Source organism: Ranitomeya variabilis, chromosome 3 (genome assembly GCF_051348905.1).
Source record: "Ranitomeya variabilis isolate aRanVar5 chromosome 3, aRanVar5.hap1, whole genome shotgun sequence".
Lineage (NCBI taxonomy): Eukaryota > Metazoa > Chordata > Amphibia > Anura > Dendrobatidae > Ranitomeya > Ranitomeya variabilis.
The window spans coordinates 483,887,080-483,909,951 of NC_135234.1; the positions used below are offsets into that span (position 1 = coordinate 483,887,080).

General features: G+C 42.3%; 1 protein-coding gene across 1 annotated transcript in view; it reads left to right on the forward strand.

Moving 5' to 3' along the window:
* The window catches only part of RAB9A (RAB9A, member RAS oncogene family), a 43,054-nt gene extending 26,797 nt beyond the window's left edge, over window positions 1-16,257 (forward strand). Inside the window, exons 2-3 of the mRNA XM_077296730.1 lie at window positions 12,738-12,770; window positions 15,351-16,257. Of these exons, the coding sequence (XP_077152845.1) occupies window positions 15,393-15,998 (606 nt within the window). The 5' untranslated portion in view covers window positions 12,738-12,770; window positions 15,351-15,392 and the 3' untranslated portion in view covers window positions 15,999-16,257. The remainder of the gene's footprint in view (window positions 1-12,737; window positions 12,771-15,350) is intronic.
* Window positions 16,258-22,872: the final 6,615 nt, after the last annotated feature.

Sequence of the window (22,872 nt, forward strand, 5' to 3'; positions counted from 1 at the left end):
CGGAGCGCACATCAAAGCGGGGGTCCCGACATGTGACGTACTATCCCGTCACATGTCGGGAAGGGGTTAAACTAAGGAAGGCGATACCAAGGACCTTTTATCTGATTAACCCCTTAGTGACAGAGCCAATTTGGTACTTAATGACCGAGCCCCTTAGTGACAGAGCCAATTTGGTACTTAATGACCGAGCCAATTTTTACAATTCTGACCACTGTCACTTTGAGGTTATAACTCGAACGCTTTAACGGATCCCGCTGATTCAGAGTTTGTTTTTTCGTGACATATTGTACTTCATGTTAGTGGTACTATTTCTTCGATATTACTTGCGATTATTTATGAAAAAAAAACGGAAATATGGTGAAAAATTTTTAAACTTAGTAATTTCCAAACTTTGTATTTTTATGCCCTTAAATTAGAGAGATATGTCACAAAAAATAGTTAACAAAATAACATTTCCCACATGTCTACTTTAAATCAGCACAATTTTGGAATCAACATTTTTTTTTTTGTTAGGGAATTATAAGGGTTAAAAGTTGACCAGCAATTTCTCATTTTTACAACACCATTTTTCTTAGGGACCACATCACATTTGAAGTCGTTTTGAGGGGTCTATATGATAGAAAATAACCAAGTGTGACACCAGTATAAAAACTGCACCCCTCAAGGTGCTCAAAACCACATTCAAGAAGTTTATTAACCCTTTACGTGCTTCACAGGAATTGAAACAATGTGGAAGGAAAAAATGAACATTTAACTTTTTTTTGCAAACATTTTATTTCAGAACCATTTTTTTTTTTTCACACGTGTAAAAACAGAAATTTAACGATAAATTTTGTTGTGCAATTTCTCCTGAATACGCCGATACTCCATATGTGGGGGTAAACCACTGTTTGGGCGCACCGCAGAGCTTGGAAGAGGAGTGCCGTTTGACTTTTTCAATGTGGAATTGGCTGGAATTGAGATCGGACACTGTCACGTTTAGAGAGCCCCTGATGTGCCCAAACAGTGGAAACACTCCACAACTGACACCATTTTGGAAACTAGACCCCTTAAGGAACTTATCTAGATGTGTGTTGAGCACTTTAAACCCCCAAGTGCTTCACAGAAATTTATAACGTAGAGCCGTGAAAATAAAAAATCCTTTTTTTTTTTTCCCCCTCAAAAATGATCTTTTCACCCCCAAATTTTTACTTTCACAAGGGTAACAGGAGAAATTGGACCCCAAAATTTATTGTGCAATTTATGCTGAGTAGGCTGATACCCCATATGTGGGGGGGACCATTGTTTGGGCGCATGGCAGAGCTCGGAAGGGAATGAGCGCCGTTTTGGAATGCAGACTTTGATAGAATGGTCTGCGGGCGTTAAGTTGCGTTTGTAGAGCCCCTGATGTACGTAAACAGTAGAAACTCCCCACAAGTGACCCCATTTTGGAAACTAGACCCCCCAAGGAACTTATCTAGATGTGTGGTAAGAACTTTGCATTATAATCTTCTGTGAAGCACTTGGGCATTCAGAGTCGTGAACATAAAAAATATTTTACCCTTAACTGCCGCCGTTAAAAGGCGTATCGGCGGTCGTTAAGGGGTTAAAGCTCACTCATCCCTCAGGCGTCTGGACTCTCTTGTTGCCATGAGGACAATCTACAACACTTGGCATAGTGTACCAGTCCCTGGCTCTCCATTCAGGTGCCCTGACCCTGTTCACCCCCATTGTGATGAGGTTGTCTTCTCCCCTTAGTTTCCGCTCTGCCCGACTTTATGTGCAGTAAGCTTCTTTTCCTTCCCATTTTCTGCTTCTTTCTAGTTTGAGGCACATGACTTTTGATCAGAATTGATGTGGAGCGTGATCACTCTCGTTATGTGTTGGCCTCATGACTCATATTTCAGACGACTGTCCTTTTCACTGAGAATTGCGTTAATCGTTCTTTCACTGCCACTTCTAGTTAAAAGACCCTTTTTTGTTCACTTTTGTTGCTGTATGATGACTTTAGAGGAGCATCTTTTTCTGCCAGTTATTAACTGATAACTCTGCCTAACAGTCTTCCTTGAAACTTTGGCCTGCTATCAAACTGCATGATCAGATGTTCTTCTGTAGAAGTGTTGCACCTTCTACCCTCTCCCCACTGAAGGCACTGATTGCTCAGTTTAAGTCAAGTATTCATGTCTATTCATAAAACCTTTTTTTGAGTCAGGAGAGAGATGGACACCTTAGTGATTATTACATTCACTTGTACTGAATGACCATATCACTGTGGCCAGCCATTACGGTAGCTGCTGTGATCACCCTTGTCGAACCAATCCTAAAACCTTGTACATCTGTGTTTTTTTTCCTATGCTACATTTTCTTTGCTGGGCGAGATCACGTTTATTTTTACCATTTTGGTATAGATATGACATTTTGATCGCATGCTACATAATTTTTTTTTTTTATTGTAAAGACAAAAAACGTAATTTTGGAGTTATAGAATTGTTATAGTTTATGGTGTTTACCGATCAGTTAATAATTTTTATATTTTGATCGTACCTTGCTGAATGCAGCGATTATCACATTTTACTTTTTTAATTGGGAGGGAAAGAGGGGTGATTTTAAACTTCACTATACTTTTTAGATCCCTTAGGGGACTCTGATCACTTGTACTATGTACAGCAATACCACAGTATTGCTGCATATGATAAAAATGAGTCTTTGCCACAGGCGGAGTTTTAAGGGGGCTCTGTAATGACAAAGGTGGAGGTCTTCCATTGGACCCCCGGCTGTCATACTGCCCAATCATGTCACAGGCGTCTCAGTGGTCACATGGAATAACAAACTCTCATGCTGGTACATTGTTAGTTTGCCAGCGGCATTTAACAAGTTAACAATAAATTATTAGAGGCAGGTCCTAGCTGTAGCAGACCACCATTCCTGCCAGGTAATGGGCAAACTCACCCTGTGAGCCTGCTATATACACCCACTACCAATTTTCGCCGTACATGTGCTGCGGATATCGGTAAAGGGTTAATAGCGACTGCTGGGGAAAAAAAATCAAAACTGATTTTGTGTACTGTGCATGGATGACAAGTGAGAAAAATGTCTTCCCACTTCTCTGGATGAAATGGAACACTATATACCGTATATACTCGAGTATAAGCCGAGATTTTCAGCCCACTTTTTTGGGCTGAAAGTGACCCTCTCGGCTTATACTCGAGTCACTGTCGGCGGGTGAGGGGGAGCGGCGGCTGTCACATACTCACCTGCTCCTGGCGCGGTCCCTGCATGTCCCATGGTCTCCGGGCAGCTCTTCCTGTGTTCAGCGGTCACGTGGTATCGCTCATTACAGTAATGAATATGCACGCATATTCATTACTGTAATGAGCGGTACGTGACCGCTGAACACAGGAAGATGCCACCGGCTCCCGGAGACCATCTGACAGTGAGACGCTGCCAGGGACCGCGCCGGGTCACCCAGCAGGTGAGTATATCGGGAGGTGAGCATTGCGCGATAGTCACCTTCCTCGTTCCATCGCTGCGTGCTGCTCTGTCTTCCGTCCTCTGGCTGTGACTGTTCAGGTCAGAGGGCGCGATGACACGATTGTGCGCGCCGCCCTCTGCCTGAACAGTCAGTGCAGAGGATGGAAGACAGAGCAGCGCGCAGCGATGGAACGAGGAAGGTGACTATCGCAAGTGCCGGGGGCCTGAGCGAAGAGAGGGGAGTATGTGATTTTTTTTTTATTTTAATTGCAGCAACAGCAAATGGGGCAAATGTATGGAGCATCTTATGGGGCCATAATGTGTGGAGCATCTTATGGGGCCATTATTAACCTTTGTGCATTATTATATGGGGTATATTTTAATATGGAGCATCTTATGGGGCCATCATGAACTGTATGGAGCATTATATAGGGCTCCTGATTCAATATGGATATTCAAAAATACTTAACCTACTGATGTCTCAATTAATTTTACTTTTATTGGTATCTATTTTTATTTTTGACATTTACCGGTAGCTGCTGCATTTCCCACCCTAGGAACTCGAGTCAATAAGTTTTCCCAGTTTTTTGTGGCAAAATTAGGGGGGTCGGCTTATACTCGGGTCGGCTTATACTCAAGTATATACGGTGTGTATATATATATTTTTTTTTTTATACGCATGTGTGAACCTACCCTTAGGAACTGCTCACAACACTGTCTGAGTGCCTGGGAAGAGTGGACCCACTCCACTGTTGCTGCTACTTGTGCCGTTTATGCTCCATGTCGGCTGGAAAAGATGACGGTCATCGGTAGAGTTAGTCACTCTATTGCGGTTCAGTGTATCTGCACTGTACAGGTGCCTTTATTGGGCCATTTCTTCTACACCCTAACTCAACAGTGGTGTCAGGAGTAATAAGGCTCAGGAGACATGCCACTGCCATAACGATCTGGCCGCAGCTTTTTTCCATTTTATCCTTTGAAATATGAACATTTGGCCAATCTGAGTATTCTTGTGAATGGTGGCTCAGGAGATTGCTGTTGGCTGAATAATCATTTATACAGCAATTCTGAAACGAACTTTCAAAGTAAGGCCGGGGTCACACTAGCAAGTGCAATGAAATTCGCACATTAATACCTGGCACTCGGGACTGGAGTGTTCAGCTGCATAGAAATACATACAGCCAATGTCCGCAGCATTCCCGCAACTCCCTGCAGCGGGTAAAACGCATGCGGAATTCGCATGCGTTTTCCCGCAGAACATAAGCGTTTTTAGCTTGCAGAATGCTTGCGTTTTCCAAGCGATTTGAAGCATCGCTAGGAAAAGTGATAGACAGGTTGGTCACACTTGTCAAGCATAGTGCTTGACAAGTGTGACCAACTTTTTACTATTGATGCTGCCTATGCAGCATCAATAGTAAAAGAATTTAAAAATAATTAAAAAAAAAAAAAAAGGTTATTCTCGCCTTCCGACGGCCCCCGATCTCCCCGTTCCCAGGGATGCTTTGTGCGAAGGATCATTGACGTCACGGTCGTGTAACCGTGACGTCATCCCAGGTGATTCGCACAATGCATCCCTGGGAACGGAAGCCACCGCTTACACCGCTGAGAGCCAGGAGAACTCCAAGGGCCATCAGAAGGTAAGTACGGTATATCCTATTTTTTAACCCCTTAAGCCCCGAGGGTGGTTTGCACGTTAATGACCGGGCCAATTTTTACAATTCTGACCACTGTCCCTTTATGAGGCTATAACTCTGAAACGCTTTGACGGATCTTGGCGATTCTGACATTGTTTTCTCGTGACATATTGTACTTCATGTTAGTGGTAAAATTTATTCGATATAACTTGCGTTTATTTGTGAAAAAAATGGAAATTTGGCGAAAATTTTGAAAATTTTGCAATTTTCCAACTTTGAATTTTTATGCCCTTAAATCACAGACATATGTCACACAAAATACTTAATAAGTAACATTTCCCACATGTCTACTTTACATCAGTACAATTTTGGAACCAAAAATATTTTTTTTGTGACGGAGTTATAAGGGTTAAAAGTTGACCAGCAATTTCTCATTTTTACAACACCATTTTTTTTTAGGGACCACATCTCATTTGAAGTCATTTTGAGGGGTCTATATGATAGAAAATACCCAAGTGTGACACCATTCTAAAAACTGCACCCCTCAAGGTGCTCAAAACCACATTCAAGAAGTTTATTAACCCTTCAGGTGTTTCACAGGAATTTTTGGAATGTTTAAATAAAAATGAACATTTAACTTTTTTTCACACAAAATTTATTTCAGCTCCAATTTGTTTTATTTTACCAAGGGTAACAGGAGAAAATGGACCCCCAAAGTTGTTGTACAATTTGTCCTGAGTACGCTGATACTCCATATGTGGGGGTAAACCACTGTTTGGGCGCATGGCAGAGCTCGGAAGGAAAGGAGCGCCATTTGACTTTTCAATGCAAAATTGACTGGAATTGAGATGGGACGCCATGTTGCGTTTGGAGAGCCCCTGATGTGCCTAAACATTGAAACCCCCCACAAGTGACACCATTTTGGAAAGTAGACCCCCTAAGGAACTTATCTAGATGTGTTTTGAGAGCTTTGAACCCCCAAGTGTTTCACTACAGATTATAACGCAGAGCCGTGAAAATAATTTTTTTCTTCTTTTTCTCAAAAATGATTTTTTAGCCCCCAGCTTTGTATTTTTACAAGGGTAACAGAATAAATTGGACCCCAAAATTTGTTTTCCAATTTGTCCTGAGTACGCTGATATCCCATATGTGGGGGGGGAACCACTGTTTTGGCGCATGACAGAGCTCGAAAGGGAAGGAGCGCCATTTGGAATGCAGACTTAAATGGATTGGTCAGCAGCCGTCACGTTGCATTTGCAGAGCCCCTGATGTACCCAAACAGTACAAACCCCCCACAAGTGACCCCATATTGGAAACTAGACTTCCCAAGGAACTTATCTAGATGTGTTTTGAGAACTTTGAACCCCTAAGTGTTTCACTAAAGTGTATAGCGCAAAGCCGTGAAAATAAAACATCTTTTTTTCCCACAAAAATGATTTTTAGCCCCCCAAATTTTTATTTTCCCAAGGATAACAAGAGAACTTGGACCCCAGAAGTTGTTGTTCAATTTTTCCCGAGTACGCTGATAACCCATATGTTGGGGTAAACCCCTTTTTGGGCGCACGGGAGAGCTCGGAAGGGAAGGAGCACTGTTTTACTTTTTCAACGCAGAATTGGCTGGAATTGAGATTGGACGCCATGTCCCGTTTGGAGAGCCCCTGATGTGCCTGGACAGTGGAAACTTCCCAATTCTACCTGAAACCCTAACCCAAACACACCCCTAACCCTAATCCCAACGGTAACCCTAACCACACCCCTAGCCCTGACACACCCATAATTCTAATCCCAACCCTAATCCAAACCGTAAATGTAATCCAAACCCTAACTTTAGCCCCAACCCTAACTTTAGCCCCAACCCTAACCCTAACTTTACCTCCAACCCTAGCCCTAACCCTAACCCTAAACGTGACTGAAATTACGTGGCACTGAAATACGTGGCACTGAAATACGTGGCACTGAAATACGTGGCACTGAAATACGTGGCACTGAAATACGTGGCACTGAAATACGTGGCACTGAAATACGTGGCACTGAAATACGTGGCACTGAAACACGTGGTACTGAAACACGTGATACGTGGCACTGAAATACGTGGCATTGAAATACGTGGCACTGAAATACGTGGCACTGAAATACGTGGCACTGAAATATGTGATACGTGGCACTGAAATACGTGGCACTGAAATACGTGGCACTGAAATACGTGGCACTGAAATACGTGGCACTATGACTGTCAGAAAATGTTCATTAAACGGTTAGGGTTAGGGTTTGGATCCCTTTATCACCTTGATGGTGGTGGGTGGCTTTTCAGTGTGTTTTCTGTTTTTTTTCGATAAAAACGCATGCGTTTTTAACGCAAACAAACGCATGTGCTTAAAAACGCAAGAAAATACTGCAGGTTGTATTTCTGAAAATGAACACATGCAGAAAAAAAACGCATGCGTTTGAAAACGCGACCAAACGCGTACAAAAAAACGCATGCGTTTTCAATGTTAAATATAGGGAAAAAACGCATGCGTTTTTTTGTGCAAAAAACGCTGCAGACAAAAACGCAAGTGTGAAACCAGCGACGCTTTTTATAGCAAAAAAGTTTTTGCGTCTCCACATTTTGAGACCTATAATTTTTCCAGATTTTGGTCCACAGAGTCACGTGAGGTCTTGTTTTTTGCGGGACGAGTTGACGTTTTTATTGGTAACATTTTCGGACACGTGACTGTTTTTGATCACTTTTTATTCCGATTTTTGTGAGGCAGAATGACCAAAAACCTGCTATTCATGAATTTCTTTTGGGAGAGGCGTTTATACCGTTCCGCGTTTGGTAAAATTGATAAAGCAGTTTTATTCTTCGGGTCAGTACGATTACAGCGATGCTTCATTTATATCATTTTTTATGTTTTGGCGCTTTTATACGATAAAAACTATTTTATAGAAAAAATAATTATTTTGGTATCGCTTTATTCTCAGGACTATAACTTTTTTATTTTTTTTGCTGATGATGCTGCATGTCGGCTCGTTTTTTGCGGGACAAGATGACGTTTTCAGCGGTACCATGATTATTTATATCAGTCTTTTTGATCGCGTGTTATTCCTCTTTTTGTTCGGCGGTATGGTAATAAAGCGTTGTTTTTTGCCTCGTTTTTTTTTTTTTCTCTTACGGTGTTTACTGAAGGGGTTAACTAGTGGGGCAGTTTTATAGGTTGGGTCGTTACGGACGCGGCGATACTAAATATGTGTACTTTTATTGTTTTGTTTTTTTTATTTAGATAAAGAAATGTATTTATGGGAATAATATATATATTTTTTTTATTATTTATTTAGGATTTTTTTTTTTTTTTTACACGTGGAAATTTTTTTTTTTTTTACTTTTTTACTTTGTCCCAGGGGGGGACATTACAGATCATTGATCTGACAGTGTGCACAGCACTCTGTCAGATCGACGATCTGCTGTGCAGGGCTGCAGGCTTACCAAGTGTCTGCTCTGAGCAGACACTCGGTAAGCCACCTCCTTCCCTGCAGGACCCGGATGCCGCGGTCTTCTTGGATCCGGGACCTGCAGGGAGGAAGAAGGTAGGAGACCCTCGGAGCAACGCAATCACATCGCGTTGCTCTGGGGGTCTCAGGGAAGCCCGCAGGGAGCCCCCTCCCTGCGCGATGCTTCCCTATACCGCCGGTACACTGCGATCATGTTTGATCGCGGTGTGCCGGGGGTTAATGTGCCGGGGGCGGTCCGTGACCGCTCCTGGCACATAGTGCCGGATGTCAGCTGCGATAGGCAGCTGACACCCGGCCGCGATCGGCCGCGCTCCCCCCGTGAGCGCGGCCGATCGCGTATGACGTACTATCCCGTCACCCGGAATTAAGTCCCAGGTCACCTTGACGGGATAGTACGTCATACGGGATTAAGGGGTTAATTTTAATTCTTTTTTTTTTTTTTTTTTTTACAGAAATATTGTTCCCAAGGGCCTGGAGGAGAGTCTCCTCTCCTCCAGACCCGGGTACCATCCGCACATTAAGCGCTCACTTTACGCACGGTGGGCATAGCCACATGCATCAAGTGAGCATTTCAATGCAATCCTATGGCTGCGGAATCGCCGCGATTCCGCAGAAATAATAAACATGCTGCCAATTTTACCGCTATGCGATTCCACAGCGGGAAAATTTGCAGCATGGGCACAGCAACTGTGGAATCCCATAGGATTGCATGGGAATGCGGTTTTTATGCGTTTCCGCTGCGGCAAAAATGCATTGAAAAAAATGCAACGTGGGCACACAGCCTTAGGCCGGTTTCACACGTCAGTGGCTCCGGTACATGTGGTGACAGTTTCCTCACGTACCAGAGACACATTAAAATAAATGTGTCTCTGCAGATGACAGCGTGATTTCACGGACCGTGTGTCCGTGTGCAAAACACGAAGACATGTCAGTGTTCTTGGGAGCACACGGATCACACGGACCCATTAAAGTCAATGGGTGCGTGTAAACACGTACTGCACACGGATGCCGTCAGTATGCTGTCTGTGTGCTTTTTTAAAGTCATAGGGTCAAAATTGAAACAAACTGTTTCAGCACACGGACAGCAAACACGGATAGCACACGGATGGCCTACGTGCACACACGGACACGGATAGCTCCGGGACCTTTTCTTCCGGTATCGGAAATATCTGGACGTGTGAGACTGGCCTTAAAGTGAGAGACTCATGTGAAAACCTCATTAAGTATAAGGGATCTATTTAGTTTTCCAAGAGGACGACGCTTCAGGAAATCCCAATTTTTATTTATTTTTTTTTCCCTGAAGCAGCTTTCTTTGCACTTTTGTCTGGTCCTTTTCTTTCATTGAACATATGAATAGAATATCATTTTTACCTTTAGGTGATCGCTGCCATCGATTTATACCTATCCCTTACCAGACGGTATTGCCCTATTTTGTGTGCGCTTCTGCCCCTCTCTATAGCTTCTCAGTTTTTACAACATCATGCATATGTTCATTTTTGTGATTGTTAGCGCATTTTAGGTGGGTGTCACAGAGTGGTCCTAGCTTTTAAAAAGATGTCAGTGCACACACCCTAATGTATGCCGTTTGTGTAATGAAATATGGCGACTGAGCCTCTTTAAAGGGCAGTGCCTTGTATGGTGCCTCCACAAGGCTCACGTTGGGGGTGGGTGGGTGAGGGGTTGATATTGCAGTACTTTACAAAAAAATTTCCCCACAAAGTACTCAATTGATCCCATTATAAGTCAGTGGGGTATGACATGCTCCTATGATGGAACAGAAAACAGAAAAATGACAGTGCACATGTGACCTGGGCCTATGTCAGTGATTTCCTCCATAATTATGGGTATACTGGGTTGCATCATTTCCCTGGATGGCTTCAGATCCCAAGTATTTCGGATATGTCATGCTACAGTCATAAGACACGTGTGCTCTGTACACTTCAGTGAGGTTCTGCACACTGCCATACCAGTTATCAGCTGGTTATTTTCCATGAAGAAGACGTTACCACTTAAGCAGTCTTGTTTCATCATGGATTTGGGACTATTTTAATTTTTCACTAACTTAGGATGTGCTGCATGAATAAGTCGCCATCTGTCACCTCTCATTTTCTTTTCATATGGTCTCTAAATACAGGGCAAATTACATAACCCCTTCTTTGTGTAAGTGTGTCCTGGGCGCATATAATAAAAACGCTCCAAATTTGTCTGGATTAGCTATAAATTCACTGGCGATCGACAAGTTTGCCACCTTGTGTAGAATATTCTTAGCTCTTCCGGGCCCAGATTTCAGCACCCTCGCAATCATAGTGATGATGTTATGCCATCAATGTGATTGCTACTTCCACTAGGTGTCACTATCATAGACGGCTTTCTTTGGAGAGCTAAAGTGTCATTATGAGAACAGATCTAGTGTGCAGGGTGGACGCTTGCAAGTCTCCATTAGCCCTGTTTCCCACGTCAGTTGCTCCGGTACGTGTGGTGACAGTTTTCTCACGTACCGGAGACACTGACATACGTAGACACATTAAAATCAATGTGTCTCTGCACATGTCAGTGATTTTTCGCGGACCGTGTGTCCGTGTGCAAAACACGGAGACATGTCAGTGTTCGTGGGAGCGCACGGCTCACACGGACCCATTAAAGTCAATGGGTCCATGTAAACACGTACCACACACGGATGCTGCCCATGTGCCATCCGTGTGCGTTTTTCCTGTCATAGGGTAAAAATTGTTGCAATACACTCACACGGACCTTAAAAACGTACTCACGGACATCACACGGATAGTCTACGTGAGCACACGGGCATGGATAACTCCGGGACCGATTTTTCCGGTACCGGAATTATCTGGACGTGTGAGACTGGCCTTACCCACGGCTGTAGATGGAAATTCAACGATTCCAGCCACTGGCAGTAAAACAGATTATTGGATCTTCAAAATAAAAAAAAAATAAAATTATATATATATATATATATATATATATATATATATATATATATATATATATATATATATATATATATATATATATATATATATATATATATATATATATATATATATATATATTTATTTAAAACAATTTTTTTTATTAATATATAGAAAAAAGTTACCCAATAAGATTGCATATGCTGTGATATAATGTACTGATTGATGTTGGGCTGGTTCCACACTGCTGATCTGTCCCTCCACTCTAAAGTCCCCAAACTGTATGGTCACCCCTTACATCATTATAGTCAGAACTGGGACTGCTACTAGATAACCGCCTTAAATGTATAATGGATAGTAAAATATAATGGATGTGCTGAATAAAAGTAATGAAATGTACTGCTCTGCTGTAAAGTCCCAATTCTCTGGCTACGGGGAAGAGCACATGTAGTACTGTTATAAACTATTCATGCCCTTGGAACAGCTTGTATTGAGCGAGTAACTGATTTCTGTTCCTTAACGGGAATCTGTCAGCAGGTTTTTGCAATGTAATCTGCCAGCAGTATGATGTAGGGACAGATATGCTGACTCCAGCAATGATCACTGCAGCAGTTATGTGGTACAGTTTTCTCTGCTGCAGTTGTAGCAGAGCTGAGATGTTGTTGTTGTTGTTATGTATAACCCCAACCACACCACAGCTTTGTGTACATTGTATAGTGACAGAAAGCTGCTCATCAGTGGTGGCCAGGATTGTGATGCATGAGGCCAGTTGTCCTGAAGTGATCTACTGCTGATAAAACACCGATTCTATCAACCCTGCCCAGTAAGTGACACATTGCTAGAATTGGGCTCTCTTCCTTAATATAATTGTGCTCTCAAACTACATGGCAAACCTTGGTGACCGATTACCTTTTAAAGGAGTTGTTCGGAACTTAGGAAAGGTCATCAATATCTGATTGGTGTGTGACACCTGGCACCCCATCAGTTGTGGAGCTGCACAGCTCAATCAATAGTACTTACTACACATTCCCCCCTCTGATTAGAATCGGCCACACTGGGAACAGCTGCTCCTCAGGGGGTGCCGGGTGTCGTACCCCCAACGATCACATATTGGTGGAGAGAGGTCATCACTAAAAGTCCCGGGCAACCCTTTTAATTCTACATTTGACTTGTTAATTTATAATTGTGGAATACGTTCATCCTAACAAATCACACATATATATTTTTCTTTCAGTTGCTGAGTGATGTCGGACAGTGAAGTGAGAAGGTAAGAGTACATCTTTACTATTTTATTCTTAAAGCAATGATTAAAAGGAACCTGTCTGCAGGATTTACCCCTGAAAACCTTTAACAGCACTGCATGTGTGTTACAACCCTTTAATGACTTGCCAAGTTTTTTTTTTTATTATTTTGGCTTTTTTTTCCAACTTTTCATTTTATCTTTCTTTTGCTATATGAGTTTTTTTTTTTTCTTTTATATAAGTTTTAATTTTGAATGAAACAATTAATTTTACAATATAATGTTGCAACAAAAAATTCCAGGTAGGGTGAAATTGTAAAAAAGCAAACAAAAACAAATTACACCAGTCCACCATTGTGTATTTTGGGAGGTTGTTTTTACAGCTTAATTGTGCTGGGAAAAAAATGACTGGCAACATGATTCATCTGGTCACATCTGATGATGCCAAACTTCTAAGGTTCTTGTTATATTTTGCAAAGCGCAAAAGGTGATTTTAACTCTCCTATTGATGGAGCTGTGAGGGTTTGTTTTTATGCACATTGAGCTGCAGTTTTTATAAATGCCATTTTTGGAGTACCTACAAAGTTTTGATCACTTTTTATTGCATTTTCAGGGTGGTGGAGAGGCAGGCTAGTGACAAAAAAAAATTGGGGATACAATTTTTTTTTCTCCTTTTCATATTTTAATGTTTTATATTAAATCATTTTATATTTTGATAGATCAGACCCTTATGAATATCCAAATATGAAGAATGTTTTTATTTTTTTACATTACTTTGTTTTAGAGCAGGAAAAACTTTTTTTCTTCCCCTACTTTTTCACTTTACTTTGAAACTTTGATATTGAAGTGCATAGTGTAATTGATGTTCTGTGAAGCCCAGCCAGAAACTGGGTTTCATAAAAGGTCTAGGATGTCATAGGAGCATTGTGCTGGACTCCAATTCGATAGTAAGGCATTGACTGCCCACAATTGTTTAGGGGGTGCTGGTGTATGAGTGATTGACTGCAGCATTTAAAAGGTTAAACGTCAGTGAATGACGCTAGATCCAGTCAGTGCAAATACTGGTTATGTAACACTGCTCACACCTGATTGATATTGCGCGGACTCAGTTCCTGAGCACGATACATACAGCACATGACCCATGTCAAAAAGTTTGTCATAAGTCGTTAAGGGGTTAGCACGGATTTCTGTCATCCCTAGAGCTTCTATAAAGTTCCCTGCGTGTTTGGAAGTCGATTCTACTAATGTCAAGCCCAAAGAGGTGTTTCATGTCCCAGCAAGGCCCTCTCCACCTCTTTTCTACGCAAAAGCGGCATACCTGCACTGCGCTCATAGAGAATCGCCCTGTAGCGTTCATTTCTGAAGTCGGGGCTAATACTACACATTGATGGCACAAGGCGGAAGCGGAAAGGCCTTATTGGGACGTCAAACATACCTTTATAGGCACAATATTGTCAGAATGGGCTATACTGTAAAGCAATGGGTGCCCTTTATGTATAGTCTAATTATATTATGAGGCACCACCATATTCAAAAGTTAGTTGTTTTTTTTGCTTAGGGTATGTGAAAACTATCAATAAACAGTGCTGGTTGGACGCTGCATACTTGTGCAGCGTCCAGATGTTACAGCATAGTGGATGAGATTTCAAGAAATCCCATGCCCACTATGCATCCAGACACGCCCGCGGCTCACCCATGGAGACGGACATGCGACGCGTCTTTCCAGACTGTCTCCACAAGATAAATTTCACACACAGAATGTATTGGACGCAGTGAATCCAGACCGTTCAGTGATCACATGTGGAGTCATCTGCGTTCAGTAGACGGCAGCGAACATGTGCTACATCCACAGCGCTGCCAGTTCCGGATTGTGGGCACATAGCGCTAGAGAGCTTTAGCTAAACACAGGTAATAATGGGAAACGGTAATAAATGACACTCGCAGTGCTTTCATTAGCTTACAGGGTAGATCCTACTGATGGGTTCCCTATTTTAAATTAGAACACCTTTTGGGGAACGAGTGGGATTTGATTTAATAACAATTTAATCTAACTGGCCCTCCATTATGGACGCAAATGTGAGAGATGCCACCACCCTCTCCTGCAGGCTGCTTCTTGTCCTGAAAACCAGAAAATTCAGCTATCATAGGGAGGGTTTATGACATGTATTATTATGCTCTTCCAGAACTCAATTGAGGTCTGTTCCTGTCTTTTAGTTTTGTTCAACTTATGAAATAAAAACCATAGCTGAGGCGTAGAAAAATTAAACAAAGGTAGTTTTTTTTTTTGCAGTGGTTACTAATGGAGAAGTTACACTTCATTACCAAAAATAGCAAATACTTCTATAATAAATGATTTTTCCATTTTTGCCTTAAGTTGGTTTGAGAAACTGCTGATCATTTCCAAGCAGTGACTGCTGTGGTGAAGCGCATTGGCTCCATGTCACATATTACTGTAGTATTTGCCCTTGTCCTGTTATTTTCCATGTGATATTATCTATATAAATGTTGCACAAGAGCAGGGTGTTGTCCTGATTAGATCACTGGCTCTTTTAACGAACTGGTCATCAAGAATAGATAACTTTTATAATCTATTTTTTTTTCTCACCAGAACCACCTATTGAAGACAGAGATATTTTGTATAACTTTTACAATGGCATCAAAGTCTTCGTTACTGAAAGTAATACTTTTGGGAGATGGCGGTGTGGGGAAGAGTTCTCTGATGAATCGGTACGTTACCAACAAGTTTGATACTCACTTATTTCACACGATAGGAGTTGAGTTCTTGAACAAGGAGCTTGAGGTGGACAATCACATGGTCACCATGCAGATCTGGGACACCGCAGGCCAGGAACGGTTCAGGAGCTTGAGGACCCCTTTCTACAGGGGATCTGACTGTTGTCTGCTCACGTTTAGTGTAGATGACTTGCAAAGCTTTCAGAACTTAAACAACTGGAAGAAAGAATTCATCTACTATGCTGACGTCAAAGACCCAGACAGTTTCCCATTTGTGGTTTTGGGAAACAAAATTGATATCACTGAACGTCAAGTATCCATTGAAGAAGCACAGAATTGGTGTAGGGACAATGGGTACCATCCATATTTTGAGACAAGCGCAAAAGATGCCACCAATGTGGCCTCTGCATTTGAAGAAGCTGTCAGAAGGGTTCTGGCTATTGAAGAAAGATCGGACCAGCTGATCCACAATGACACAGTTAATCTACATAGAAAACCCAAGTCTAGTTCAGCATGCTGTTGACTTACACTCAACGCACAACAGCTACTGGAGCCGGTGGAGCCATTCATCATGCAAGAAGAAGCCCACCAGGTCATCACACTGGAGTTTCATTAATAATTCTAATAAGACCACTTAATGGAGAAGCCATAGACCTTGCAAGAGGTATCACTTGTGGGAGGAAATGTCACACGTTTTGTGTACTTCAAATTAATATGTATTAATGTAACTAACAAGTTTTATTGTAATGGCATAAGCAAAGAGAAACCTCTCCTAAAGGTTATGGTCTTGTGTCCATGATTATTTATGTGCAGTGAGAGAAAAGCAGGACTTCTTTCTACTAATGATACTTAACACCCCCCCCCCCCCCCCCTTCATTCTCCTCTCTGCAGTTTACTCTTTTCTCTACTTAATGGCTACTTAATTCTGTTGGACTTATTACTAACAGAATTTGGCCACTATTTGGTACTGTCCGTCATTCTAGACTTTTTAAAATCATTTTCGTTATTAACTTTATTTAATTTGGTCTTCATTAGCCTTTGTGGGAAGCCAGTGACTGTGTGAGGGCCTCTGCCATTGTGCTGTAAGTGACGACGTTCTCATACTGCCTAGGGATGAAAGACCCTCAATGTGCTGAATCTTATCACTGACTTTGTAGTAGGTGTTGTGGGAGAATGAACGGTTTCTTTGGACATATAGCAATCATTCTCTGCAGCTTCCCAACATGGTGAATTACAGGAAGAACAAGAGTAAACAAACTAGAGCATACAATATAGTCTAGAACACAGCACGTTGTCATATCGAAGAGCGCGTTCGTCCACAGCATAAGCCTGCAGTTGTTGTACACTTAGTCATGGGTCTGGCTCCTCTCTGCTTGTGTGGTAAGAGGTATATTGGGAGTACTGGAGTTGCACACGCTAGAGTGGGAAAGGAGCTATTGCAATGCAGGGCAAAACGAGGCAGCACTGCACAAATACTAGGGAACTATGGGAAATGTTGTTTTCTACATGACTCTAAAACTGTATACGTGCCCAGCAGGAGTAGGGGTAGCATACAAAAGGTACTGAAGCTGTCAATCATCACTAAGTAACAGAAAAGCTTCATCTGGTTCCCAGACTGCCTGTATTGTTTTTCTTTCTATTATAGATCCTAATTTACTAACCTCTCGATACCAGATATATTTGAACATACAGCACTTTCCTAGAGGTATCAGGGTTGTAACATGGATAAACATTTCTCATGAATATTTATCATAGAAAGCTAAACTTGTTTGAACATAGCCCTCTAAAAACCACAATTTTGAGATTGTGACTTAAAGCCTACTCATCGGATATGGTTAACCATTAATATGTGCGATTTACTGCTTTGAAGAATCATCGGTGTAATTATTTAATTTGGTCCAATTCAAAGTGTTTGGACGATGGCATTGTCATTAATGTGCAGAATTACCCAGCGCCCCCCTCACCCCCAACTCTGGCCACGAGGCTCTGGTTTGATTTAACATTAAAGATCTAGTTTAGTTAATCCTGGTCCTGTAAGAAGTCTGCAAAACAGTCGTATAAGTTCTGAGCTCCTTACAATCTTCTTGGGCCAAGCTCAGATGGCTGTTTGAGATATACAATTTTTCATTTATATGCCACCTGTATGTCCGCTTTTAACATCCATATTACAACTGTCTAGCATGTGGTTTTATGCCTCAACAATGGGAAAAAATAATTCAAGTACAAATACAGTTCCCTGTGTTCAAAGTAGTTATTTGGTCTTAAACTTCAAGTCTGCGGTCACTATTGGGTGACTGCAGACTTGTGAATCTTCGCATCACACGTACTGCGCGCTGTGAGTGCACTCCGGTGTCAGCACTGGTATGTATACCAATATGTATACTGCTGGCCACAATCTGACTAGACTGTCTTCACTCAGTAACTTGTATTCAGTGCAGTGGTACCCATGTAGTCTGATTGTGGCTAGGAGTATACATATCACACTTACGGTCACATGACTGCCGTTCCCAGTGCTGACACCGGAGAATCTGCAGTGTGCATGGTGTGAGGATTTACAAGTCTGCAGTCACATAGAGAGACTGCAGACTTGTAGTCTTAGACTGGATAATGCCTTTAACACTTGCAGTTGCTTTTTTATGTGCACAGACTGAAAGTCTGCATGTATAAATATTCAGTTGAACTATTCCATTCACTTGAACTGTACACAGACCAGTGCATTTGTCATAAGCTAAATTTTAGTGCATATCTGGACAAGAGCCGCAAGGCTAAATTCAGACATCCGTATATCATGGTCTGTGTCCAAACCACGGTACATGAACTGGCCATGGCTATCCTGACCCAAACTTGGTGGTCTTGTATGCTTAAGAGGCTGATGTTTGGGTCAGGACACTTGCTGCTAGTCTGTGCATTGCGGTCTGTATGCAGCTCATTATAGACTTGGGCCAAATTCAGACATCCATGTGAGTGGGTAGAAGGATGTGGCTGAGAGATTGCACCTAATACTCAATTTTTGACCAGCAGCAAAAATCTGCAACAAAGTACAGTATAATTAAGGCCAGGTTCACACTGCGTTTTAGCGGTCCGTTAGACCGACTACGTTACACCACGGCGTAACGCAGTCCGTTAACGCCGCCATTAAGCCCTATGGTGGACGCATCACTAGCGCACGCACACAATGGGCTTTCGCTAGCGATGTGCTGTCATTCAGTGACGGACCCTGGGACGCGGGAGCAGCGTTTCCGGGTCCGTCACTGCTAGTGCAGATAAAGCATCTGCTAGCTCTATCTGCGCTAGCGGTATGACAAGCCGGCACTTGTGTGAACAGCAGCCCGTTAATGCATGTGTTGAACAAGCTGCTGTTGACGCAAGGTGAACCTAGCCTAATGCATATTAATGAAGTTTGGTTTTTTTGTTTGTTAGGTTAAAAAAACAAAGTCATGTACATCAGGAGCAAGTCGTACAGATTTGGGTGTAGAATTAGGACACATTCTTCAATCATCGTCACTTACAACCACTTTATGCGCTTCTGATTGCGGCCTATTTCACATGCCATAAATGGACCACGGTGCACAGACCTGACACCGATCTCCTGACCAGAACTTCCAAACTAGCAGCTTCATAGGCATAGGTCAGGCTTTTAGTTCAGGCTAGGTTCATAGTTCATGAAATATGTTTATCTGAAAGTGGCTTATCTTTAAAGATACCCCTTTAAGTAGTTTTTTCATCAACTCTGAGCTCTGTAATATCCTCCCTTCCTGGTTTCTGGTAGGGACGGGCTCTCCTACTTGAGTGACAGTTCTGGTAAATTACTGAACTGTAGTTTCAGTAGCACTGTAAGTCTTGGCACCTGTTGAAAAGTAAGAGCCGCTGCAGGCTGGTGTTTTTTTTTTTTTGCAGGAGATTTTGATGCTTAGTATGTTTGCTGCACATAAAACGCAATGTCTTACAGTTCCAGCACAGTGGATGGGATTTATAGATTTTTATTTTTCGGTTACGCAGCATAAACTGACCTTCTTGAAATCTGCAACATTATAAAACTCTGCAAACCCGCAAGAGAAATTCTGTGCATATTTTTCTCATAGAACTGCATTGAATGCAGAAAATCCGCAGGTAAAAAAAAACCGCTTGTAATCCACACATCAACAACCCACCAAATACTCATTGTGGAAATGTAGCCTTACACCTGGAGCAGGGGTGAGAGAGGTGAGTAGTTAATGGCTGTCTAGAAATTAATAGGCTGCAGAGAGCCGATTTGTATATTAGGAGTAAACCCCTCTCCTGCAATAAAACTACTGCGTGCACTCAGCCAGTGTCTGGACAGGCTTTGGTGGCCAAGCTCCATGGCAACCAGCTGTACACTATGAAAGAGAAAAGCTGTCAGTGCAGGAAAATAATAACTTGAGAATACCCTTTTAATATCAACTTTTTCTTAGTTCTTTATTATTTAGTTCGATTTTACTTGGCTTTTGCTGGAGTAAGATGTGCCTAATTCATTAACAGGCATGTGCCATTTAATCAATTAGGCGAATCATATAACTAGCATGTGCTTCTGCCAGAAAGATAATTGCTTACCGATAATTTGATTTTCCAGAACCATGACAGCACTGCACAGGGAGAGAGCATCAGCGCCCCAGGAACAGGAAACCTACCACAATAAAAGGGCCGTTACCTCTTCCCCAGTGTGGGTAACCACCTTATTATGACATATATACATACAAAGTGACTATTAACCTTCGATATATTCTTTTATATACACTTTTTTTTTTTTTTTTGTGACAGAGAGGAAAGTCAGCAGAACAATAAGGGAGTGAAGTAGCACGGTGCTGTCATGGTTATGGAAAATCAAATTACCAGTAAGCAGTTATCTTTTTCCCTTCACCGTGACCGCACCGCACACAGAGATTAAAATAGAAGAAATCCCTAGGGAGGGACCACCGCAGAAAGAACCTTTCTCCCAAAGGAAATACCACTGAGCTCTAGATCCAACCTGTAGGGTTTAAAGAAGGTGCTAGAAGACCAGATTGCTGCTTTGCAGATTTGGTCAACTGAGGTATTATCTCTTTTTTCCCAAGAGATAGCGATGGCCTTGTAGAGTGTGCTCTGACCCTGAAGGGGGATGACGGTCAGAGGCCAAATAGGTTAAGGTAATCGCCAGCGTAACCCATCTAGCAATCGTGTATTTATTAGCCTCTTTACCTTTATTTGGCCCCTGAAAGAGAATAAACATGGCAGAGGACATCCTCCACTGACTCGTTACTTCAAGGTATCTTGGGACCTTCTCACATTCAACGAGTGAAACGTCATTTTCCCTTGGGTTTTTGATCTATCACAAAATGAAGGGAGAACTACGGTATTTCCTGACTTCTGTGAAATTTAGAACTTACTTTTGGAAGGAACGTTGAATGTTGGCCTCAATATTTCTGTATCTTACAAGATGTCTGTAAAAGGGGGGTTGACCAATATCACCTGGCTGAGGTTAGCACTACCAGCAGTACTGTCTTTAGTGTAAGCACCCTAGTACTAATGGATGAAACGGCTTCAAAAGAAGCCAGGGGGCCAACTACTGGTCGAGCTGAAAAAGATGCGTTTAGGAACCTATGCACCAATGTGTGACCAGCAATCCTGTGATCAAATAATGCCCCTAAGGGCTCAATCTCACATGCGAGAAACTCGGAGTCTCTCACATCAATACCCAGCACTCGGATCAGAGCGTGCGGCCGCGTAGCAATACATGTAGCCGCACGCTCTGAATCTCTTTAAAGGGAGTCTTATCATGTCCCCAGCAGTGGTGTACTTTGCTAAATACCTTGGCTAACAGTCCCTTTTATTACATTACACACAAACAGATCTTTAGAAAAATATTCTAAAGTCCGTTTATGATATGTAAATGATGGCTTTGGCTTGTCCATGGGGCGTTGGTGTTCCCAGACTAGCCATCCACTACTTAGCATGTTCTCACACCCAGACAAGTGTTGCTGCCAGCGCTATACATCCCCCATATATACATGCACACGGCTTCTTTCCCTCACTGCATTGATCCTCTGAAGCCGGGTGTACGTGTGCCGGCTTCAGCGAGGCAAACTGTGCATGATCAGAAGTGAAGACTTCTGATGGTGTGCAGTGCTACTCTCTGAAGCCGGCATACGTACACATGGCTTCAGAGGATCAATGCAGTGAGGGAAAGTGTCTGCGCTCAGGCGCGAGGTATGTATAGCACTGCCGGCACTTGTAAGTCATGTTTAGCGGGCCGACAGTGTCCCCAGACTAGACACCCCATCAACTAGCCAAAAGCCTCATTTACAGACTTTAGAATACTTTTTCTAAAGATCTGTTTGTGTGTAATGTAATAAAAGGAATGTTAGGCTGAGTATTTAACATTGTAGACACAACTGCTAGTGATTCTGGGGTACGGGGGACCTGACCGGTTCCCTTAAAAAGAATTTTATCTTGCCTTTTAGGTGTGCACTACTCCTTAGCCTCTTGCGCTCAATAATTAACATTTCTGGGGTAGTAGTATCGGTGAGGCGCTGGCCTAAACTGTGCACCCTGATACTGCAAGCAGAGGCCGCTTTGTCTCGGCAATATGGAATGATCATTGGATCAGGCCAGCATCAGAGCAGCACACCATCATAATTAGACCCCCCCCCCAAATAAAAAATAAGATTTTTGCTTGGAATTTTCCAGACCAGTATCCAGGAGTTGAAAGAGAAGTTGCAATCCAGCACTGTGAAGAAGATACAAATTATTGTGCCCCCCCCCCTTTTTTTTTTTTTAAGCACCACTTCCGTGTGTTTCTTTTTTTTTCCCAGTGCTGCTGCTTATAATGTAAGATCCCTGACCGTAGTCTTATACTTGCCTGCCGCTGTCAGCGCTGCGCCATCTTGTGACTGCAACTTCTGTCTGGAAATTAGAAGGAGTTATCACAAGATTGCAGTGCAAGTCTGAGGGCCAAAAGGAGGTTCTCAAAGACTTGCATTAAAAAGTGATCTTCAGCTCACTCAAACATGGAGATACATGAGTGCAGCGGAGATGGGTGAAGATGGCTGTGGGTAAGTGTAAGACTAGGCTCTTGGGTTAGAATCACCACTCCAGCACTGTAATAATACAAAAACAACTGCGGAGTGCTGCTTTATGTTCATAAAATATTGATAAAAACCATAAAGGGAATAAAAGAACATTTGTGATAACCTAACCTTGTAGGAACTGTGCTTCTTAGGACACTAGCCATCACTGATGAACTGCATTGCTGGACAGTAACCAAGGCAACAAGCTGTAAACAATAGAATAAAAAAAATCCATCCATTCTGAAACGGAGCGGATTTTTAATAAGAGATATGTTGCTTTGTAATTTTAACCTTTAAATAACTTGAGAATCAGCATGTATTCCATTAGGGGCT